Source organism: Ambystoma mexicanum, chromosome 3q (genome assembly GCF_040938575.1).
Source record: "Ambystoma mexicanum isolate Mex_15411 chromosome 3q, UKY_AmexF1_1, whole genome shotgun sequence".
Taxonomy (NCBI): domain Eukaryota; kingdom Metazoa; phylum Chordata; class Amphibia; order Caudata; family Ambystomatidae; genus Ambystoma; species Ambystoma mexicanum.
The window spans coordinates 257151428-257176866 of NC_090926.1; the positions used below are offsets into that span (position 1 = coordinate 257151428).

Genomic DNA, 25439 nt, shown 5'->3' on the forward strand with positions numbered 1-25439 from the left:
TAATTCCTTTTGATATGAATGCACTGTATCCTATGGGTGTGTGGTGCTGAAGGAGTGACTGATTATATTAAAATTTCTGGTTATAAAGTGGCTTTCGGGCTCTCTGAAGTTTAGGAATCCCTGTTCAATTTTATATTTGCAGGTAGTGTTTTTTCCTTCTTGTAGTGTGGATGTAATGTTGAAAACCATAGTGAAAGAGTCTCCTACCTGTGGTTGTCCAGATGTTTTGGCTCAACAATCCCTCACCGTTGATTATGCTGGTGGGACTTGTGGGGCAAAACATCTGGAGGGGCCATAGGTTGCAGAGACTTTGCATAGGTGAAGCTACTTTGTTCTCATGAACTCTAAATGAGAAGGGAACAGTGGGGACTTTTTAGACCAATTGTGTTTGGTTTGATCAGGAATGTTGAGAACCAGTGATGAACTCCGCTAGCTATTCCCATGTGGTTGGTTCTTCATGATGCTTGTTAGAAGCTCATGATGTACGATGTTTAATAACCACATCAGTGAAGGTGAACCAAGAGCCATGCTTTGCAGTTGTCAATGTTGTAAGAGTCTGCCATCGATATGTAGTGTAATGTTTACTGCATTAGTTGCACTAGTTCATATTGATGCTCTTTAACCGTATTGTCATTATCCAAGATTGCTTCGGAAGCATTTTTCATGGCTAGAAAAGAGATGGTTGTGAGGTCTCAATTTTGTGCTAGATCGATAGCCTTGTTCAAACAGCATGTTAATTGTGCAGAGGCAAAGTTGGCCAAGGGTACTGAAGATTGGTGTACTGGGATGGCCCAGAAGGGGATTAAGCAGAGCTGCCTGTATGGTTTAGAGACTTTATTATTTTGGTTAATGTGTGTGTTGACTGGTACACATTGATTTGCAAGACATTATTTATTTATTCAGATTTATTTAAAGCGCACGTCAGCCCGGGGGCATCGTGGCGCTGTTACATGAAGACATACATAATCTGGTTACCGTGGAAGGAAGATGGTTACAAAGCAATTTTCATTACAAGACACATTTCGTATCAGACACATTTCGTATCAGACGTATGCGAGCTGGTGTGGGTGAAGGAAGGAAGGATGGAGTTAGTTGAATAGAGTGGTTTTGACAGATTTGCGAAAGGAATACAGAGAAGGTTCTGCTCTGAGTGAGTTAGGGAGGGCATTCCAGAGCTTAGGAGCTATGTGTGGGAAGCCAATGCCGCCGGCTTTGGCTCTTTTTACAGTGGGTACTCAGAGTTGGTTGGCGTGATGGCTTCTTCTGGGACGGATGGAAGAGTTCTTAGTTATAGTTTCAGATAGGTAGGTGGGTGCTGTGTGAATTGAGCCAGTCTGTTTTAGATTTGGTCATTGCTGGCTACTAGCCATGCTGGACTCGCCTACTGCATTTGGTGTGGAGGCATAGGGAGAGGGGTCAACTGCTGTCCTTTTACTTGGCTTCTGTTCTGGAAAAGCGATCTTAATTCCCATTTCACATCTAGTGGTAAAGTGCTGTTTTTTTCCTCTTCTTCGATTTGCCTCTCGTTTGTTTTTTCCATGTCGTCTGCATTGCATTTAGCCTCAATGCCCTATGACCCACCTCAGACTTCTTTGAAGGCATCATGAAGCATGACACAGACAAGAGATATCTAGTTGAACAAAAGAATATTTATTAACTTAACTGTCAGGATGGTTAAAGCCTAACTTGCCCTATGCTAAGGTGGGATTTCCCTACCTGAATAAAACGAAGGAAAGTTTGAGTCAAAGTTGAACTTAAAGGTCCGTATGTGTCCAAAACCTATCGTTGCCCTCACAAAGATAATAAACCAATGTGTAGGGATGGAAAAAAGTCCAGAGAAACCGTTTTCAACAAAATGTTCTGAACTTCTTCCAGCTCGCAGCTTTCTTTCAGCTCCCTTCCCAAAGTATAAAACAGTTCCACAGAAAGTCTATCTTTTCCAAGTTCAAGATTATATAGTTTTGAAACAATCCTTGGGGTTCCCTTCCCCAAGTTCCAAGCGCCACAGTTCATAGCACAAAAGAAAGCCTTGAGGTTCCATCCTCAGACAAGAAAGGTAGTTTGTGATGTCTCTGGGTTTACGTCCCAAACACACCAAAGAAAGGGCTTGGGCTGTTCTTGAAAGTAACTTGAAAGTTCAGTTGCTTCACCAATTCAGCATGCAGTGGTTTTGAATGATTGCCAAACTCCCTTCACTGCCAATTTCAACATGCAGCGTTTTCTGATTAATTATAAAGTTTGCATTCACTTTGGTGTTCTTTGGACATTGGTGTGGCTTACGATCCTGTTTTCATTCAGCCAGCTGTAGAATATTTATTCCTTTTTCTTTTTAAAAGAACTTCCCAAACTCAGAATTTCGAAACTGTTCTGCTTTCAGATATGTGACCACTCCAATACAAATATTTCTTCTGTTTTAACGTTCAACAATGGAAAAAGTCTAGGACTGGAGACCTTTTGAAAACTTGCACTTCTTATGCACACGACCACTCTGTTACTAGATACAAAGTATTTCAGCACAATGGAAATGTTCATTCACCCGCACACCGGGTTTCTTATTTCATAGAAACTCACCAGCCATAGTAGCTGTCCTTGCAACGCGGAACACACAAACTGCAGCTTCTGCTGCCAGGGCTCCAACTTCTGCCCCTTTGACACCACTGAGCCAGTTTCTCTGCAACAGGGAACAAGCACTCTGATTGAAAGGGGCCAACGTTCCATCTGGCTCCCTTATCCACTGGCAGTCAACTTCATAGAGCTTCTGATCTCATGCCAGGCTGTCTCGGACCACCTCTCCTTGCAGTCCCCAGCGTCTCGGCGTGCTGTTTACCATGGACCTCCCTACAGTAGTTCCCTCCAAAGGCTTGCCTCTCTTCCAACAAGATTCCCAGCTGATCACACAAGCCTCCCTGCTGCTGCTGCTGTGTTGTTTTTTCCTCCTCCTTTTATACACCAGCAACCCTCTAACAGGTTGCAGGTGTTTTCTCTCAATCAACCTTACCCGACCATTATTAGGAGGACATGCCTGACCTTCACACCACCTTGCAGGCATCTTCTTCGTCCCAGTACCAAGGTGGTGAAAGTGTATGATGTTCATTGCTCTGTTGCCTCTTCCCCGTCTCAGTACAAGAATGGTGAGATTGCATGGTGTTCATTACTATCAGTTGCTGCTTCCTCGTCTGTCAAGTGTCCCATATTTAAATTCCTGCACTACCTCAATTGCCGTCAGGCATAGTAATTGTAGCCGCGTGTCTTTCACAGCCATCTGCCCTCTCCTCCTCCCCTCCCTTCTATGTCCATTAGCACTTACTCTATCATTTGTCTCGGGACCTTTGATGGCAGCTTGTCTGTCTCTCCCCCCCCTTCCTTCCATGTCTTCTCCTACCCACTTCCCCCTCCAGCACTATTCCGAACTGTCGTCAGACCTATTATGATAGTTGCTTGTTTTGCTCCTCTCCTTCTCCCTCGTTCCACACCCCCGCTCCTCCCTCTCCTCTTGTTTGTTTTCCAGCACTACACCAATTGTCTTCAGGCATAGTAATGTAACTGCTTGTTTTCTCATTTTTCCTTTCCCCTATCCTCCTTATTGTTCCTTGCACTATCTGAAATGTCGCCAGGCTGATTATGATAGTTATTTTTCATATTCTGATTTGTTTCAAGGACTTGTAAGAATGTAATTATATTCTCCCATGATCCCTCCCTTCTAGAAGCACTTTGAAACACATTGATTGATAGTGTATAGGTGCCATACAAATAAACAATCAATATGGTGATTTGAGGGGAACCGACTTAAAATAACCCATCAAGGTCGGGTTGTTCATCACTGGGAAAAGGGGGAATTCTATGGTTCACATAAGGTCATCTGACTCCTGAAGGACCCTCTACCCAGATGACCCTCCCTCGCTTCTCAGCCCCCAGGGTCATGATCCAAAAGCAATGGCCACCTGCCCAGAGGATCCAAGGGGGTTAGGAGTGAGAACACTGTTGGGTTTCTCACACTTATCAAAACATTTAAATATATTGATATTAAGGCTGTCTGTTTGCTGACAATTTATTTGTATCACTTTGTTTCTTACCCTGATTTCTCTCCTTTTCTTTCATAGATGCTGACTGCATTGGATCTTCGACTTCATTTGACTAAACTCATCTGAATCCAGGGTAGGGTAAGTGAATATAGGTAAACTATTGGATCAGTGGGTACATTAAATTTTGTGGAATTAATGTAATGGGCATTCATACTGTGCCTGTTACCACCATAGTGCTCTCCTCTCACTGAGTCTTGTGCGAGTGGTTATGATCTATTGTGTCCATGCCTCAGTTTTATTACCTTGATCTGTAATTGGAAGATTAGGTTTAGTGAGAGTATGTCGGATAAAGTGGGAGCAGGAAGCACACAGTAGAAGGTAAATCCATTTAGTTGGTGGGGTGGGCATGTGTTTAAGACTGTGATCATGTGGACTCAACTTCTCCAGTTGGAGTGAGAAGAAATTCAGGAAATGAGGAGTTAAAGATGCAATGACGATAACTTAAGAGGTGTCTTTTATATGGCAGATCCGTTACTGCCTGCTAGGTGTGGGTTTGGTTGCAGATTGGGCTTAAGATGTGCTCAAGCAGTCCCGTTTGGTTTGGAGACCAGATATATTGGATATGCTTGAGGCTCATCAATCCACCCACCTAGAATTGGCATGGCATTTGAATCTATGCATTTAAAGTTGAAGTGACTGTGTAAGAAAGAGGAATGCGAGTCTGGTTTAAGAAAAGAGTGAAATGAACATTTCAACTGGAATGCCACACCTGCATGGTCACAGCCCTGTGTTAGTATATACTTGTACATTTGTAAACCTCAAGTGAGCGTGGGATTTGAATTCATCTTTTTAAAAAAAAGAAAATTGTTTAGTTTCCTGATCTCTACGTTCCCAGTTGTTAACATGACCTGTGACTCGCTGTATGCCTCCCACTCTGTATTGCAGTTACGTCCTGCATTACAGTTGGCAGCATGGTTTATTTACCCTGCTTGTGTTCCCAATGAACAAATGTAGACCTGTACAACGCCTGTATGTGCTAAAATCATGCACAAGATAGGGGAGCAAATTCCCTACTAAGTCCCTAGGCCCTGAATAGCCAGGTTCTATAGACCGAAATGATGTGTGAAACTATGGGTACTCTTGTATGTTTTGCACTGTGGCCCCTCTGGCAAACGTGCCCTGGATCAGGCGCTGCCTGGAACTTTGAGGCCTACTCTGAGCTTTATGGGCATAGTTCTAATGGTTCTAGGAGGTCGTTTATATACCACCACTTGTATGGGAGTTAGCAACTTGAAGAGGACCTCTGGGGAAAAGTTTGACTAAAGTTAGATCCAACTCTCTCTGGTAGATGTGATGGGAAGCTGGGATTTACTAGTGGGAGGGTTGGTCATTGGCACAGGAGAATCATCACTCCAGAGAGAAACCATGTAAAGGACTATCCACACACACTATATTGACAAATATGTAAGTATTTACCAAGGATAACTTGGATTAAACCATTGGACGAATCCTTCAGGTTTTGTGGGACTCGAGCGAAAACACATCTTGGGAAAATGTCATACAGATGCGTGAAAACGAGTCAAGAGATCAATAGAATGTTCTCAAAATCAATGGATCTTGGGTTTCACCTTTGGGTGACAACCGTTACAAAACATAACTAAGGTGTTGAAAGGGGACACCCCTGCCACCCATTAAATGGAATACAGCTATGCAGTTGCATCACAAAATAGTACTTTGTTGCAATGAAAAGTGGGGACAAAAACTAAGGTTAATAAGTTATTACAGACTTATAAACTAAACACAGCACAGCCGGGGTGGCACCAAGCCTGATTTGTATATGGTCTTTCCCTTTTTGTAATGTCTTGGCAGGCGAAAAACGATGGTCTGGAGTGTTGCAGAGAGCAATGCTAGAGGTTAAGATTAATTCTGCTATTTGGTATAGTCACCCCGAGTGGGGACCCAGATTGGGGTCCCATGCCTACTGGGCTTAGAGACCCAAGCTACTCCTCACTGAAACATGTAATGGGATTCTTGAGGTCTCATGCAGAAGGGATGTGATCAAGCAGTTCGGGCTGGGCGGCCACTTTTGGGGTGGGACCAAGACTGATTTGCATTTCGTCTTTCCTTTTTTGTAATGTTTTGGCAAGCGAAGAACAGTGGTCTGGAGTGTTGCCGAGAGCAATGTCAGAGGTTCAGAATAATTCTAAACCTTCCAGCCATCACCGCTTTGTCATGCTATAGTGTTCCTACATGTCTAGCCATAAAGGCTGTAGTAGTGCTATACGCAAAAGTAAAATGTGGGTAGTGTTCCCCTGCACTGATGGCTTTAGCGACCGACCAGTACTTGTCTCAAGCAGTGAGTAACAGGGGAATGTGGGGATGGGAAAAGTACTTCACGTGACAAAAAAAGACAGTTCCAAGAGTCAGCAAATATCCTCGAGGGCCTCGAAGGAATGAAGCCTTAAAGTAGAAAAAACCTTCTTTCCTGACAAATGTGCTGAAAGAGGCTAGATTACTCTTGGGCTTAATGCTGAAAGAGGCTAGTTTACTCTTGGGCTGAGACTGTGCTCTTTTCTTGTTCTGTTGAGGGAGAAGCACGGGGACCATTAGTCCAAAAGCCCTTTAGAGCCAGCTTTCCACCTTACATTTGCTGATCGACTCTAGGCATCATGGCCTTTTTTGATGAACTGAGTGCTGTTTGGTTGTTTTATGGAGCTCTAAATGTCACCTTATGGCTGCTTCAAAGCACGTGTTGGATGTACCAAATTAGAAAGTTCAAGCTTCACTATATGTCGGGCGATTGTCTCATCAGCTGATGGTTTGTCGGCTGGGGTGTAGGCAGAGCTGATAGTGGTGTGTTCTGGGGTGGTCCCTGTCAGATCTGATATGGGGCACATGCAATTATGTGGATCCCTGGCAGGTATTTGGTGGCTGTTGGAGGTAGAAAAGGCAATAACTTCTGTCCACAAAGAAAAGTTTTTACAGGGGTGCATTTTTCTGAAAAGAGTTTATGGGTTGCTGATGAGTAGTAAGTATCTAATGAAGTGAGGATACCCCCTCTACTCAATACCTGAAATAAATATCAGTCTTTATAGGTTCTCAGTCGGTATGTGCCGGTGGTTCCACAGGGATTGCAATATTTCGATAATTTTTCTCTGTATTTGATTTCAGGCTCTGTCTCCCCTTCTTTCAATTTCGTTGTGTTGCGATTTATGGACTTGTACATGATGAATTGTGAGCTTTTAGCAACGTGCAGTGCCCTCGGTTACCTGGAAGGGGATACCTACCACAAGGAGCCAGAGTGTTTAGGTAAGTATTCAGTTGGGGATAGTTAGAGGTGGGGGCAGGGGGGTGCAAAGTCAATTTACCAAAATAAGAGAACCAGAATCCTGATTGCTTTGCATTTCAAGCACTGATTGGCAGATAACAATGTTGCCAATAATAGATCAAAGGGCAAATCTTTTGCCCTTTAGAGATGCTATTTCTAGACTGAGTACAAGAACTGAATGGTCTTGCATGATCCAAGTTTTGGTCCTGCATGCTGATGAGTAGTTGGTCAGGTAGTTCATGGGTATCCAGTATGAGATAGCCCTGCTCCATGTTGAAGTAGATAGGCAGTGCTATCCCAGTAAACGCTCACCTCCACCCCATGATCATTCTCCATCTTTATCCTGCAGAGAGTGTGAAAGATCTTATCCGTTACCTACGGCATGAGGATGATGCACGAGACATCCGACAGCAGCTGGGAGCTGCACAAATCCTGCAGAATGATCTAGTACCGCTTGTCATCCAACATCACCAGGACAAGGCCCTGTTTGAAGCTACTATACGGTCAGTTTCTGCCATGAAGGGTACTGCTTATCCATCTTGGGTGCGCAACCTTGAAGGAAAAGCAACTTGTTCATTCTTGTGTATTCTAAAGGATAACTCATAGAAAACTGTCTTTCTGTCCTCAGGTTGATGGTTAACCTCACACAGCCAGCTCTGTTGTGTTTTGGCAAAGTTCCTGATGATCCTACTTTCCGGCATCATTTTCTGCAGGTTGTGACATTCCTGCAGGGGTACAAGGAGGTGAGTAGGAGCCACACACAAGTCGAACCATGCATTCTAAAAGGGGGTTACTTCATTAACGTATCAAAGACATTTGCAGAAGAACATGTACATTGGAAGGAAATCTATGGAATGCACCTTGCAGAATCAGTACCCATGTTTCCTTGATTAAATTAGTTGGATGTCTGTGAACAATGTTAGCACTGCCCCTGTTGCTACACTTAAACATAGGTGCTACACTTGTTTGTACATAGCTAGCACTGTTTTTCGTTACCTTCATCCAGATTTCCTCCCCCCTACATTCCCCTGACTGTCATTCTCGTACCCTTGTAGGATTGCTCGTATTTCTCTTTATTCTTTTTACACAGTTTTGTCAGTCAAATTGTATGTTATGTTGGTTGCTTATTTAGTGCTTGACAGGACAGAGGCGAAGTAGCGGAGGGAAAGAAACTTCATAATGCCTGTTGCTTGTGTTGCACTTTACATCACTGTTGGGCTGTCTCAAAGTGCTGAATGTGGAGAGGGAAAGAAGGGTGAAAAGTGCAGGATGCAGCACATCAAAGCAAGTTCTGAATAATTCTGTCAGCACGTGCATACAAATAACTAGAGTATGAAGGGGAGCAGGATATTCAGTAATCTATAAAACACAGCATACAATATATAAAACACCTGCTCCCAATTGTCACCCCATTCTCTGCCACTATGCACCCACCATGTACGTTTATTTTCTTTTTTCTCCTCTGTCCATCCCCCTTTCAAGAAATTGCTATTGTGGCCTCAGGATGTGTGTTCGAATGGTGCATTTGGTCGTCCTCAAGATGAGATGCATTTAACTACATCGCGCCAGTTTTTGGAACCAATTTCTATTCCAAATTCTATCAAGTGAGACAGTCAGGGGAGGTCTCAGAAACAGAATCCTATTCTAGGCTTACTCTTTTTTAAGACTAGCTATGTCACTTACAGTTATGACTGATTATTCCATGTTCAGTGTGGGAGCCACTGCAGATTCACAATGAGTTGTGTGCAAGATTGCAAGAAGCACATTAATGTGTGAAAGCTCAGGGCTATGTGTTTAACTCTGAAGGCTTTTCACACATTACTACTTGGGGGCAAATGTTTTACTCATGAAAGACAATATCACAGATATCCACGGGTAGAACCAGGTTAAGGGATCGAACACCCGAATTTTTCTCTTAATGGTCATGTTACCACATATTGATTCAGGTTAGTTTTGTTCAAGAATTGCTTTATCTTCACAGATCAATCAGTATTTGGTGTTCCTGTTGTCCTTTTCCTTAACATATCTTCTAGCAGAGCTTTTCTGTTTTCCAAGGGAATATCAACTCTATTTGGTTTCTATGGAATGCAACTAGTTTTAAGAGATGTTTCTTGGCTGGAAAGAATAGGTCAAGAGACAAAGTTCATGTGTATTGCTATACACAAAATTCTTAAAAAGGAAAACTGGAGTAACTGGACCAAGGTGGATCAAAGAAAACTCCTATTCTTTGAGGACCAGAGTTGTATATCTTGTTTAGGCTCTGTTCCTCAGTCAATACATGGTCCTTGTAATTCTTAGGGAGAGGATCACTTTGTGGCCTGACTTATGGACCTCCTCTGTCCGTTTCCATGTGTCAGGGCACAAAACGCCTACCAGTTTCATTGGATAAAGGTTATTTAGACCACTTTCATCAGGGTAAGTGCAGGCCAGCACTAAGTGGTTGGTGGTCTTATTGCTTCTATGTTGAGATGTATCCAGGTTGACAATAGGAGGGTCACCCTGTATAGAGGAGAGAGCGGGGCATTGGGTAAGGAGGGAGAGACGGAGAATCTATATCAGAAAACTGATGCAATAGTGATTCTCATGGTTCCCTACCAACTGGGATACCATTGTACCATCTCTGTCTTACCCTCTGAGATGGATTCTCCCATGTGTAACGGTCCTAGATTAGCACATGCATGGGCTTTGATATTTTTCTTTCCCAATGTCGTGCTTTCAGAAGTGCATTCCTGGAAACCTAGAGAGGAAACATTCTATCTCTGAGTTCCAGGGAAGACTATAGCACAGCCATGTTTTATTTATTTAATTGATTTATTTAGCATTTGTAAAGCACACCTAACCTGTAGATATATGGGCGCTGGAGATACAGGGTAAGAAGCATTTACAGTTCCATTAGTTACCACAGGCAACGGGTCATTAAGTTATACAGTTATTTACAGGATTTACAATATATACTATTTAAATAAAATATACAATCGACTGTCTGAGGGTTCTCAGTGCTCAATCTTAGTATATTATTAGCAGGAGTAAATCTACAATTTGCAGTGAGGTGGTTTTACATCAACAAACCGGCTAGGACAAGGTTACCACATCTGTGCTCACTGACTCTATAGTTGAAGAAATTGCCTCTCCAAAAGGGCATGGTTCTATATGGTACTCATTTGTAGGGGACCTGAAAACAAAATGTGGTTTGACTTAGCAGGATGCAACAGATCATTAGTGGGAACTACATTCTGTTTGCATTATCCCTAAGCAAGGATGAGACCCTACACAATGATCCTCATACTGGCCCATTGCAGTAGTCGATACTGACATTAAACTGTAGGCATGCATGCTTGCTACAATATTAGAACGCAATATAACGGGTAGAGAGCAATTCAGCTTTATGACCTGAAGACAGGAACCGGATAATGTGTGGAAGGTAGTGGATTTATTAGGTATTGCTCAGAATAAACTGATAACTGCTGTCCTCCTAGCCCTCAACAAGGAAAAGCCTTTTGACGGCACCACGTGACCATTATTAAGAGCATCCGTGGGCAATGTAGCGCTTTAGAAGAAGTTTATAAGGTGACGTTTTGTCCTTTACACATCTCTCGGCAGAAGTGTTGGCAAATTACAATCTTTTCAGGAGTTTGAGATAATTAGAGGAAAGACAGTGGTACTCGCTGCCCCATCCTGTTTGCATTCACAGTAGAGTCACTAGAACCCTTGATGAAGGAGTTTACTTCGAAACAAGGCATTACCTATGTGGGAAGTTCTCATAAGATGGCTCTGTTCACCTACAACATTTTTTCTTTGGCCTCGCTGACAACCTCCTTTCTCCAGTGCTTCATTTATTAGACTCAGTCCAACCATTATCTGGATTAAAGGTAAATCTGAGTAAAAGCCTGGTACTAAACATACATTTGGAACCTAAACAAGCTGAATAATTAGCTGAGCCGACCCACTTCATCTGGACCATAGAGAATATTAACGATCTGGATTTTAACCTCACCGCCCAAATATCCACCTTATACTGGGCTAACTAACCAGACTTGATTATTGCTATTAGAAAGGAGCACAGGACATATCGGGCCATATCGTAGTTTAGCAGAATAACGCCTGCGAAGATTATCCTATTTCCACAATTTTTTATTTCTTCCAGGCCCTTCCTAGCCAGATACCCTGTTTTATCGTTTTCTTTTTACCAATGTAGGTAAGGGATCTTCCTTTGTGCGGAAGGATTCAACTCATAGTCACCATAGCTATGTTAGATCAAAGTAGGAATATGGGCGGTTTAGCTTTATTAAACCCTTTGAAATGCTACCAGGCTTCACAACTGCAAGGTTTTAGAGAATGGGTCAACCAAAGAGTTTAAGGTGGTGGAAGAGTATGTAGTGGTGAGGCTGTTGGGTACGAATTGGTGTAGTAACACTGTGTGAGACTCCACAACACTTATCTGCTTGGTATTACGTAACCCACCTTTTGGTATAGGTCTGTACTATACAAGTTGGTAGTGTGATTGAAAGAGGGGTACATGTTAGTTGTAGAGCTGTAGAAATGAAAGTCATAAATGCAAGTAACCAAGTAACACTTACACTCAAGGTTTCAGTTACAAATAGTTCTTTATTCGTTTAATATCAATTTTGAAATAAGCATTTTTTATAACTGTTTATTGGGTTTAAGAGGCATAACATAATAACAATAAGCATGAATCATTGGCATACAACAAATGAGAGGCATAGCAAGATCAATAGCAAGAGGGGCCCCGCAGGGTCAAGGGCCTAGGACAGTTGCAGGACAAGGCAGGCAAATAATGTTACTCGAAGTGTTGATCTGCATCCATCGGCGGGCTTCACTGAGCATCAAGCCATTTGCCCCATATTTTTTCGAATTTGCGGAGGCAACCCCGTGGATTATAGATCCGGCGTTCTGAAGCCAGAGCGTGCTGAAGACAGAGAGTGGAGGTGACCTTTGAGGGGATGCGTTGCGGGAGGATATTGGTGTCAATGGGAGAGCATGGGGGTATGTTTGTCGTGTCTGGAAATTGGGTGTGGATGGCGTGGGCCAGTTGCGCATGCCGAAACCGGTCCATGGGCGCCAAATCAAACTGCACCTGCATGGTCCCGAAGTCCAGGAGGCGACCGTCCTGTATCACATGTGCCAGTGTGTGTATCCCTTTTGCGTGCCAGTGACCGAAAGAGCCCATTTTCACTACTTCTGGAAGGAGTGCGTTGTGCCATATAGGTTGGGACAGTGTTGGCTTTCCTTTCCAGCCGATCAGTTTGTGTGCCTCCCGCCAAGCTCGACGGATATGTGTCGTCTTGGGTAACTTCGGGAGGTGGTTGTGGGTGGCATACAGAGTCTGCAGCGGGGTTAACGGGGTCATGGTCTCTAGTTCGATACGGATGTGTGGTAGTGTGAGGTCTGCATGCATCCAATCGTTTACCACTCCGATCTGTGTCGCAAGGTAATACGTACGTATGCAGGGGAGACCGATACCCCCCCCTCCCAGACCGATCTCTGGAGCGTGTCAAGGGCGATTCTGGATTGCTTCCCTTCCCATAGTAGCGTGCAGTGGTTCCTATCAATAAGTGCGAAGGTTTCTCTGGGGATGGTAAATGGGGCGTTTTGGAGAACGTAAAGGAGTCTGGGGAGGGTCATCATTTTGAATAATGCGCCTCTGCCCATTAGCGATAGGGGGAGTGATTGCCATTGGGAAGTGTCTTTGTTAAATCGCTGTAGTACTGGTTGTAGGTTCAGCTGGAGGAACCCTTCAAGTGTCGGATCGAGTCGTATGCCTAGATATGTAAATTCCCTGATAGACATATGGTATGGGCAGGTCTCAGGAATCGCAGATTCGCCACCCTGGGTTGGGAAGTAAATGATTTTGGTTTCATTCACTTTCAGGCCCGCAAAGTTTTGATATTCTCTAAGGATGAGGGAGACAATAGGGCATGAGGTGTGCGGGTTACTAAGGTACACAAGGAGGTCATCCACCCCCACCCCCCCAGCCAGGCGAATCTGGTCCTGTTGGTGTTGGCTCTGAGCTCAATAGCAAGTGGTTCGATGGCTAGGAGGAAGAGAAGCGGAGACAGCGGGCACCCCTGTCTCGTACCCCTACCCAAGGGAAATGATTTAGAGGACCTACCGTTCACCCTTATCGTGGCCTCCGGGGATGAATAGAGCAGCCGGACGCATGATATAAATGTTTGCCCCAGGTTCATCTGGTCCATGATTGCCCACAAAGCGTCCCACCCCGAGTCAAATGCCTTTTCAAAGTCCACCGCCAGGAGGGCTAGAGGGGCCGGTATTTCTTTGGCTCTGCTCAGCGCCAGTTGGATTCTGCGTAAATTCATGCTAGTGGATTTATTGGGCATAAATCCACATTGGTCTGGATGGATAAGGGTCTCCATCACCTTCAGAAGCCTGATGGTGAGTGTTCTGGCGAGGACCTTGGCTTCTTCATTGATTAGTGAGATGGGACGATAGGAGGCACATTCCTCTGGAGGTTTCCCTGGTTTGTGTATGACTACTATGCATGCATTCCTAAAGGTCCGAGGGGAGCGTCCTTAGTTCTTTGCTACGTAGGAACATGCGGTGCATGTGGCCCGATAATGTACCTCTGAGATATTTCCATGTTTCTGTGGGGAAACCGTTGGGACCCAGAGTTTTCCCGGGCTGGAGCTGTGTAAGTGCTTCTTGCACCTCGGCCTCCGTGAGTTCAGCGTTCAGGAGTTCTGACTGGTGCTGTGAGTTTTGGATCTCGATCCGGTCGAGGTAGTGGGAGGGTACAGCAGGCAAGCTCTCGGCAGGTGGGGTGTAGAGCTTCTCGTAGTAGGTGGCAAATGCTTCGACAATGTCAGTCGTCTGTGAGTAGTGTGCCATCCGGCGATTTAATGGCATGTACATGTCCCCTGTTTTGTTCACGCCTCTCCAACCAGGCCAGTGTCTTGTTTGCTTTGTCGCCACGTTCATAAATTTGACTCCGGACTAGCTGGTGGGCTGTTCGTGCATTGTCCAGAGCTAGGTTACTGAGGGTATCTTGTGCCGTGGTCAGGGCATCCTTTGTCTCCTGGTCGCTGTGTTCTAGGGTCTGTCGCTCGCACTGCAGGACATGTGCCTCTGCCTCTCTGATCTTTTGGACTTGTCGTTTTTGTTGGGTGGAAACCGCCGAGATGGCTTCTCCCCGAAGGACTGTCTTGTACGCCTCCCAGATAGAGATTGGGCAGTCCACTGAGCGCTCGTTAATTTTGAAATACTCCGTTGTCTTTTTTTCCAGTTCCTCCGCGATTTCAGGGAGCCGCAGATGGTATGTGTTCAGGCGCCAGTTGCGATCCGGACATCGACAGGCATTCTTCAAGGTTAGAAGAAGTGGAGAGTGATCCGAAATACCCCTTGCGAGGAATTCAGCGGCTGAAATAAGCATTTGTTAAAAAGACAATTAATATAACCAGGTCAATATACTTTAAATTACTTTTTAGGATCAGCACAAGTTGGTGGATACTCTTTGGATATGCCTCTTTCACACTTCCTACACCCTGAGGTGACTTCATTCACAAGGACAGTAATGGCATTTATGTATCACACTAATTATACTTTGCTGATTCTGAGGTTGCAGAAAGGAAAGGTTTGAGGAAGGGAAAGGGTTAAACAGGTTCTCAGTATAGGTGAGGACACTTAAATCTTCCAATGAGATCTAAACAAGCTTCTCCCAGCAACAAGTCTAAAACAAGTTACCACCTATAAGGGACAGAAATATCAAAGTCAATGGACTAGAAGAGTCTGCAGGGAGCCAGGACAGCCAAAGTCAATTGGAGCACAGTCTGTGGAGCTGAGGCACTTCATAGATAAAGTCTTGCACGACGTAGAAATCACTTGTAGGGTCACCCGCTGTGAAGCCTGTGAAAGGCAGAGTTGGAATCGACTCTAAAGGTAAGCTAATGCAATTCCCAACTGAGAAGAACACAGCTAAAAAGACACTGCGTTTAGTCGAAGTCTAAATGGTACCTCTGGTTAGAAGAGTGGTCCAGCTGGATTTTGTCTTGTTGCAGTGATGCAGAGCTTGTGTTCCTGAGCCTCATTCGTGGGGACAAGAGGGAGAACGTCTGGCGTGGTCCTGTGGTGGCAATTTGGAGGTTGTCGGCCGCTACAGCTCTTTTCGCATCAGCGGCAATTTGAGGTTTCAACGCTCGTTAAACAGCAGTTGTGGATCTCGGATAACGGTTGGGCTTACTTCACTCATTGGGTCCTGCACTCTGGTGAGTGAACTTGAGCTCGGGTCGTCCTGCTTCTGGAGGGTCCCTAGGAGACTCCTGGAGCTTCTGGCCGGATGTCGGACGTAGCACTCGACTACTGATTTCTCAATCCCTGGCACTCGGGTCTTGCAGCAGCGAAGAAGTATAGCCAATCAGGGAAGATTGTCCAGTGGAGTTTGTCTCGCGGTTAGTTGGTCCCATTAACCCAAGGGAAGAAGTCGTCCCTTCCGGAGCTTCTCTGGCGAATTGAAAAGAGTTTCAGCACAGTGTCAGGGCTACAACAGGCAATTCAAAGGTCCAGGAGGACGCAGCAAGGTTCTCTCATGGTTTCTTAATCGGTTGTTTCTCCCAGTGGTCGACTCTGCCTCTAGTCCCAAAATCCTTGCCTTTTAAGCAGGTTTCTCCCATTCAAGCACAGCCTAGGCTGTCAATCAAACAGCAGGATGGCTGTCCTAAAAGGACAGCCAGCCAGTCAGGACTGGTTGCATTCATGCACTCCTAGAGACAAAGGACAGGGGATTATTGGGAACACCCCCCACATCCTGACTTTCCAGACACATTGGAGCCAGAGGTGGGCTTCAGGGCTGAAGTCTGCCAAAGGCAAACCGAACAAAGGGCTCAAACCTGGCTCAACGCACAGAGTAAAACCCAAGAAAGACCTCACAAACCGAAAATGGTGAAAAAATTAGACGGGGTCATTTTGACAGAAATGGTCACCCATGGATGCTGTACTGCAGCTGAGGATTCAGCCTGCAGTAGAAAAGCACAATGGTAGGAACATTAAACCACCTCCACCAGCCATTTTAAAGTAGTGAGGGTAACATAGAAAATGGTTACATGAGAATGTAGGATAAGGGGCTACTAGGTAACCCCCGCAGTGCTCCACATAAAATGGGGTGTGCTGGACCTACATAGACCGGTAAGTAAAGTCAATTTCACTTTACTATTCTTAGGAACAGTAGTTCACACAAGAAAAAGTATTTAAAAGTTATGAGAAATCTAAAGGATTTCTCTGTGACACTGCACTGAAGGGGCTGTGTGTCGCCATACAAAAAGTAGATGCCTATGGAGTTTCAGACTCCAAAAACAGTGGAAACGCATATTCAAAATCAGGTTAAAACACATGAGAGAGTGAGGAAAAGGTCTCCCTCTTCTCCAGGGTTAAAACTAAAAAGTCCTAAAGTCCAGCAAAAGAGCTGTGGGTCCCGAAGGTTGAATGGAATTGGCACAGAAATGAGAATTCTCCCTAACAAGAGGCCCTTGCACTGCAGGATATGAGTACCCAAGAGAGAGAGACCTAAGGCTATGTATGTACTTCCCTCGCTAAAAACAGCAATGCAGTTATGGGACGGTACATGGGGTACGCTACAGCTAGCTATATTTTCTGGCCTTTGATCTTTTTGGCACATTGAATCTGTGGACCATCTTCTGCCATCTGATCCAGCTCTGTGAGGGTCTGCCAGTCTAGGTTTTTGTCCGGTTATGTCCTTAGCTGTCCACTTTCTTGGACAACCCCCAACACTACTTTCCTGTGCACCTGCACCCTTAGACAGAACTACTACCCTACCTATTACCCTTTTCAAATGGATTGTGTCCTCCCACGTATTCCTCATCTTGTATCTTTGTTTCCAACTTCAGCTGCTTTAGAAAATGTTTTTCTTCTTGGCAGAGGGTGCTGTGCATCGACATGGTCGACCCGATGTCCCTCAAGGGCTTCCATCTCGGTTGACGTAATAGTCTAGTATGTATATCGTGCACAACGTCCGGTGGCTTCAGTTCTGTTTTTCCACGAAAGTGATAGCTTCAAGAATTACAGTGTGCTTCAGTTTTTGCCCGAAAGAGTTTTCGATATGGCCTCGTCTTAGACGCCTGTTCCTCCGTAGACCGGCTTTAAAAATTGCCTAAAATGCAGCACCAAAATGTCCATCACGGACCTGCATAAAATATGCATCTGGTGCCTTGGCATCGAGCATGAAACCTATGACTGTCGTTCTTGTAAGTGGATGATGGGTAAGGCCTTAAAAGAGCATAAATCAAAATTGTCATTGGATAAGACCCCCTAAATCCCCTTCTACTTCATCGAAATTTGGGTCATCCCATGAGTCGAGCGATATATCTCAACATAAAAAAAAAATCAAAAAAACAATCTCACTCCAGGAGCAGACACTCCTCTTCATCAAAAAAGTCGAAGAGAAGGCAACATAGATCACCACCTTCTTCCTCAGATACGTATCAGGAAAGAAGCTTAGTCTGCCCAAATAAATCCTCTACAAAAGATTAGTGGGAATATTTTAGAAAACGGATGGTTAAAATCCTTGAGAAAGAGGCCCGTCCGCCACAAAATACAAGGAAAGTGTCCATGCTTCAGCCGGCGACAAGCATAGGGCCAAGTCAAAACCCTGCGTGCCCTCGCGGCCGGGTCTCAAGCCTAAAACCTCTCGAGATTCTTTGAGTACTCGACGGGATGAGAAATCGTCCAAGACTCGTCGGGTCCAGAGTCGAGTCCCTTGAAGCATAAGTTGAAGAGTAAGTTGTAAATACCATCAACGCCACGGACGTCGACACCATCAACACTGAAATCGTCGATACTGTCTAAAACCAAGACATTGACATTGACACTGGCAGTGGAGTCATTAAAGCCTTTACCTCAAAACCGACATAAAAAGGTTTTTAAACCTTTTACCTAAAAAGGACTTTCAAGTCTTTAACATCAATATATGAGACGCAAGATGTCACCCCACCTTTTGGCCTTCATTGGGATACTCATAATATCCCTGGAAAGTTTAATCTCATAGGAAACCAGAGTCGGGGAGCTACATTATACTGTACGTACAGCTAGTGGTGTTGACACTTCTCCAGAATTAGACTTTGGGAAGCCAGACCCAGCTGATCATGCTGATGCATCATACAGATTTCTTATGACTAGGGTTATACATTTATTTAGGATGGAGTAGACATCACCTCAGTTTGAGGTGGATGATCTCAGATATATTGGACAAAGGTCCACAAAATGATTGGATACTGCCCTCTCATCTAGCACTCCAAAAACATTTTAATGGGAAATTGGGAGGTTCCATAATCTAGTCCTGCCGTTCATAGAAACTTCACTAGGAAATGCAGGCCATCCAGTAGCGACCCAAGCTACCTGTCAAAACATCCGACACTGGATGGTTTATTAGTGGTCAAGGCAGCTACATCCACTTCTAGGCAAGCTGCATCCCCAACTATCCTTCCAGATCCGGATGATAAACCTATTGATACCTGGGCAAAGAATGTTTTTTTTTCTCCAGCTGGAAGCATGGCATTAAAGTCTGCTAACTCTATATGTGCACTGGCAAAATGTATATTCACCCTGTGGGAATGTGTAGCTATGGTGGCTGATCACATCCCCGAAGGAAAGGAAAGAGACGGCTTAATGAACCTGATAAGAGATGGCAAAGAGGGTATGTGTGAGTTTCTTCAGTCAGGTCTGGACTCTGCTGACAGCATCAGCAGAGCCATGGCGGCAAGCACTCTTATACTCTGGTTTGCGTGGTTGAGGAATTCAGGATTTGCACTTGACATACCATCTAGACTCAATATGCCCTTTGCCGGCTCTCATTCATTTGGTAATAAGGCTGACGAAAGCCTTGAAAAGCTGCAGACCTCAAAAGCGACAGCCAAGTACCTAGGTGCCGCCATCAGGCAGCCACCGCCATTTCACCCCAGCGAATCATCTTTGAGGGGTAGGTCCTTTCGTTTCTATTCCTCAGTTGGAAGATCGAGAGGACAGGCTGGTCAAAGAGGACAAAGAAGATTACCTTGTGGTGTACATGGGAGAGGTGCAAAGCCCGCCCAAGCAGCAGTGTCTTTATTTTTTTAAAAATTTTAATATAGCTGAATAAATCAACTTTTCAAAAATACAAAACAAGTATTACACTTTTCAATTATACTCAGTTACACAATACACATGATAAAAAAAGTTCTGATGATCCGTAATTAATAAAAACGGATAAACTAAAAAGCCTAACGCAATTCAATTTCTAAGTGCATAATAATAAGCTTTAGATATTTGCAAACGATATTCACCATTGTTCTTACAACTTAATTTCACATGGTAAGATAGCTTCAAGGAAATGCACTAAAGCTTTTATCACTGGGAATTTCATACTAGAGAATGAAATTACCATCGGCCGCTGATTCAGCCATCTCAAATCCTCTGAGGTCTTCACTCACGACACCCCGATGGGAGGCAGACTGTCACAGAATCTGAAAGAATGGCGAGGTATTACTTCGGATGCATGGGAACTGCACACAGTAGCCCAAGGTTACTGCCTCCCCTTTATATAGAGACCTCGGGATCATCCACCGGGAAGCCATTCACTAAATGGTCCCGATCCATTCCTGTTGCAGGACATGTACCTGTAATAGAGAGGAACAAAGGATGGTACTCTCCCTATTTCCTGATCCCCAAGAAGGACGGAGGACTGTAGAACTTAAGATACTTGAACAAGTTCCTCAGGAATGACAAGTTCAAGATGGTCACACTTTCTCAGATCCTTCATGCCCTCCAGCTCCAGGATTGGATGTGCCATTGGACCTTCAGTATGCTTACTTTCATGTGCCAATCCATCACAAGCACAAAGTACCTGAGGTTCGCTGTTGGCAGTTCTCATTATCCGTTTTGAGTTCTGCCATTCAGGCTGACCTCCACCTGAGGGTTTTCACCAAGTTAATGGCACTGGTGACAGCAAGCCTCGGGAGAGGAGAGATTCACGTATAACCCGATCTGGTTGATTGCTGATCAGGGCGCGTTCACCCGAGCAAGCCCTGGAACATCTCAGCATAACCTGCCACTCTCTCCACAGACTGGGCTTCTCCCTCAATTACAAGAATTCCCACAGGATACCATCTCAAAAGCTCCAATTCATCGGAGCAGTCCTGGATGCATCCTTGGGGAAAAACCTCGCCACCCGAGGTGAGGGCTCGACACATTCTGCAGATGGTCACCAAATTCCAGTGTGCCAAGCGTCTTCCGGCATTTGACTTTTTGAGGTTGCACGGCTTCATGGCATCCTGCATTTTCCTGGTGCCAGAGGCTTGCCTGAGAATGAGATCCCTTCAATGGGCTCTCAGGACACAATGGTCTCAATTTTCAGGCAGAATGTCTGAGCTACTTCAGGTTCAGAGCAAGGTCGCACAGGATCTTCTGTGGTGGGCTTACAAGGACAACATTTCGAAGTGGGAACCTTTTTGGCAACCATAGCCGGAGATGACAGTAGTTATGGATGCCTCACTCACGGGGTGGGGAGCCCACGCCAATGATCTGACAGTCAGCAGTCGTTGGTCTCCATCAGAGTCCAAACTACACATTAATCTTTTGGTGCTGAGGGCAATCAGACTAGCGCTGAAAGCCTTTTTGCCCTATGTATGGGCAAAGAGCGTCCTGGTAATGACAGACAACATAGTGGCCATGTACTTCCTCAACAAGAGGTGTAGGGTCACTACCACTGTGCAGAGAGGCAGTGCATCTCTGGTTCTAGGCAATTTAAGAAGGAATTGCTGTCGGCAGTTCACCTAGCTGGCGAGGAGAACACGGCGGCGACGCTCAGAGCGGGCAAAGCACAGTCTCCCACGAGAGGGAACTAGCTCAGGAAGTCCTTCAAGAGATCTTCACCCTTTGGGGAACCCCTCAAGTGGATCGGTTTGCGACCAGTGTCAACTGGAAGTGTAAATTGTATTGCTCTAGGGAATTTCTCCCAAGAGGATCTCTAGGGGGATGCGTTCGTAGTGGACTGGGAGTTTCCACTCCTGTACGCGTTTCCTCCAGTCCCTGTCATTCCTCACTCTATAAGAGATTGAGAAATTATGGGAAATCCATGATCCTAATTGCTCCATTTGGGCCAGGAGGATGTAGTACCCGGACCTTCTGGACATGTCCATCTGCCCTCTAATGCGTCGTCCACAAAGGGAGAACCTTCTCTCGTGAGAGGAGGGTCAGGTTCTCCATTCAGAGGTCAAGACACTCAACCTGCACACATGGTTTCTGAGAGGTTGAGATACAAGGATTGGGATATCCCAGATGACATAATGGAGATTTTGCTTTTGGACAGAAGGCCAGCAACAAAATCATTATACCACTGCCTTTGGAACAAGTTCTGCAGCTGGTTTAGGAAAAAGGATGTGGACCCTTTTCAATGCGATACTCCTACTGTTAGCTTTTTTTGTTACATTTAGCAAATCTGGGGCTCCAGATTAGAACAATTAAGGGTTATCTGGTAGCGCTTTCCATATTCAAGCGAACCTTGGACGAGGCGTCATTCTTCAAAATACCTTTTGATAACTGTTTCTTAAGGGACTCACCAATGTCTTTCCTCCTACACCTTTCCAAGTCTGAATTTGGGACCTTAATTTGGTCTTGAGGTTTATGACGTGTGCTCCTTTTGAGCCACTCCATTCCTGCCCATTAAGGTTGCTAACTTTCAAAACTATTTTGTTAGTTGCAATAACATCAGGGTGAGTGAGTTGCAGGCTTTATCCTGTTAACCTCAGTTTACCTTATACAGACCCTCATTCTTACCTAAAATTGTATCAGATTACCTTTTAGCACAGAAAATTGTACTTCCAGCCTTCTATCCATCACCTCATCCTGGCAAGGAAGAGGAAAGATTTCATAGACTCGACCCAGTGAGAGCTTTAAGCTTTTACATTTCAAGAATGGCAAAATTACGCCAGCATGACCAACTCTTCATTGGGTGTACAGGACATAAACTAGGTCTCTCAGTTAACAAACAAACCTTATCCAGATGGATAATCTTGGCTATTTCAGAGTGTTAAAGACTAACTAGAAAAGATCCCGCAGTAGGCGTAAGGGCTTAATTTACTAGGGACATAGCAACTTCCTGTGAGTTTCAATCAAGGATATCTGCAAGGCAGCTACCTGGTCTATCATCCACACGGTTACAAAACATTGTTTAGATGCTTCTAACAATGAGGGAAGATTAGGGAAGGCAGTTCTATGCTCCATTCTTGACAAGTAATAACATTCAAAATTCTTACACCTGTCTCCAAAAATGTAATACTGCTTTGGGAGTCTATCATAAGAGGATCAATACGTGGCAGGGCACAATCCATTCGAAGAATAAGTTACTTACCCGTGGTAACATTCTTTCGATTTGATGTTCCTCCCACTTAATCCTCATCAACCCTCCCAACCTAACCCGCTGTAGAATTTCCAGGCATTAAACTTTATGCTCTTTTAAAGTCTGCTAAATTAAAGGCACTTAATGTTGCTAGATCTGCATATGGGTGGCGTAAAAAACAGAACTGAAGCCAGCGGGCACTGTGCATGGTGTATATACTCAACAATGACGTCAACCTAGATGGAAGCAACATCGGATCGACTGTGTCGATGCACAGCGCCCTCTGCAAAGATTTGTTTTTTTCCGAGGCAGCTAAAGCTTGAAACGAAGATATCATAAGATGAGGAATACATGGGTGGATCATCCAATTGAAAGAACGTTACCACAGGCTAAGTCATTTGTTCTTCTTCTTGACAACCCTTGTGCTGCTAGGGGCTCCTCCAATGTGGACTATTTTTGTCTAACTTTTGCTTGTCATGCGGGTATTATGACCTGTGGACTCTGGCGTTGGGTGGGAAGTGAAGTTCACCTTTGCTTCCAGCTTCCGCTGTTCCCTCCTAGAGTTTGTTGAGCTTTCCTTTCTCCCCATACAACAGTTTCCATCAACATTCTCATGCAAACCTCTGTCTTCTCTTTCCTTGCAGCTTGGAGAGGTGTTCATTTCCCTCCCACTTTTTTGCTCATTCCTTGGGCATCATAGTTGTGCTGGCATGTGAGAGGGGAGAGCATTGGACGGTTTCAGAGGCTATCCTAGCAGATGCCTGGAAACTTCAGTATATTACTGAAAATATTCTTAGTTAATGCATCAAGAAAGAACTACTTTTACAGGTAAGTACTTTACAAATCGAAAAACGTGCATATAAAAGTCACCAAAAATCCTAGCTAACAATTTACACAAGATTGTGGGTATAAAAAGGAGTGTGGGAGCCCTTCTACTGAGAATGAACATGGGTCAAATACCCTGTTCTATGAAATGTCTTCCACTTGGGAGGGTCTACAACCACGTTTTAGCTCACTGCACCCTTCACAGAGGAGAAATATCCATCTGCTCATCAGTCTTTGTCCCACCCGCAAGGGCAGTCCAGCACCGAAATGCTGAGCTTACAGGTATATAATACTTTCAAATACTATTTTTTTTATATAAATATATTTTAGGATCCTCAGATTGTTTTTTTCCGCCATACAGGTCGGAAGCAGGTAAGTCCCCTGGCCTTAGCCATACTTTTGCTAAAATTTTAAAATAATAATCTATTGACATCCTTCCCCACCCCAACGTCGAACTTAGACACTCGATGCCGGCTGGAGAAGAAATCGACCGTCGGCTGCTGCACGACGGATTTGGGCCTCGGAAGGCCGCTGGCCTCGGCCCTGCAAGTAGGGAGAGTGGGGGGTGGTACATACTCTACACTCTTGGTATATAGGTACACCGTATACATTTCCTACACTTAACAGCCCGCTGCCTCAAGGTGCGTATGGAGGGTACCCCTTTTCAATTCTGCCCCAAGTGCAACCGCAAATACCCTTGGGTCGACAGGCACGCCACGTGCAATCTCTGCTTGCCGAGGGACCACCCCGAAGCGAACTGCAGAGCGTGTAGTAGGTTTAAACCTAAGACACTTAAGGACCGTTCGACGAAGCGTTGGGCCCACCACGCCAGGCAGGCGGCCATGGCAGCGGAGGGCGCCTTCAGCGATGGCAGCGACGCCGTACTTTCGGATGGCGAGGGCATTACGGCGTCGAAAGACAGCCGAGCGCAGGTCCCCGACCTCGGAAGGTCGTCCGGCGGGGCGGCTATGGGGAAGACCCCCGGCGACACAAGCGCTTCACATACTACACACACTAAACACACTAAGTCCAACCGAGACTCGACGACGTTGAGTTCTCGGAAAGAGGCACAGACAGAACGGTCCGATTCGGTGTCCTCTGGGCGCTCTCAATCAAGATCGCCGCATGACTCCAGGCAATCATCCACTCTTGCCAAGAGTGCCTCGCTCCCTAGGCTAACAGAAGTTCGATCGTCGGAAGACGAAGACGACTTCCACCCCCAGGCCGCGCTCCAGGAGGTGGAGCCCGCAATTAAAGCCAGCGAGGCCCCACGCTTGAAGGACAGGGAGACCTCTCCCGATCCTCGACGCCATGCGTCGAAGAACTCCGGAGCCACTAAGGGACAGGGAAAACATTTTTCTATGCACGGGGAGGGGGGAAAACAGCAGAAGAAACTACCTGTACATTCTTCCACACCTTTGAAACACTCCACCCCCCCTAAACAGACAGACAAGCCCAGGTCTGCTGATGGGTCCACAACCAGCAAAGCTACTCAAGATAAATCCCATAGACTTGCTGAGAGAGTCATTCCCAGTTCCAAAAAATGGTCCAGTGAGGACATAGATAGGGTCATGTCAAGAATGTCTTCTTTGGCTGATTTTTATGATAAAAACCCAGAACATTTCCTCTCGTATGATCCACAAGGGGCCACACCCTCCGGCTCTACTGATCCTATCCCCCCGAGTAAGAAGGCCCGGTTTGAAACCTCAATGAGGTCTGAACCCTTCGAGGTACAACCTTACGCAACACCATACTCACGGTATGAAGGAGAGGCTTCCCTTTGTGGAGACCAAGAATTTGGTATGATAGAAGAGCAAACCGGGACGGGCTACTATGGGGATGATGAGGACCAGGAAGAAGAAGAGGATGACCCGGAAACATACAGAGTAGATTCCCCGGTAGAGAA

The 25439-nt window shown here is 45.1% G+C and overlaps 1 protein-coding gene across 3 annotated transcripts in view; it reads left to right on the top strand.

The window, feature by feature from the left end:
* TIMELESS (timeless circadian regulator) overlaps positions 1-25439 on the top strand; it is a 1506051-nt gene that overhangs the window by 246486 nt on the left and 1234126 nt on the right. For 2 of the 3 annotated variants that reach the window (XM_069653695.1, XM_069653693.1), the window contains exons 2-5: positions 4101-4160; positions 7194-7331; positions 7700-7853; positions 7979-8093. In XM_069653695.1, the coding sequence (XP_069509796.1) occupies positions 7235-7331; positions 7700-7853; positions 7979-8093 (366 nt within the window). In that variant the 5' untranslated portion in view covers positions 4101-4160; positions 7194-7234. The remainder of the gene's footprint in view (positions 1-4100; positions 4161-7193; positions 7332-7699; positions 7854-7978; positions 8094-25439) is intronic. The other variant, XM_069653694.1, reaches the window with a different exon arrangement.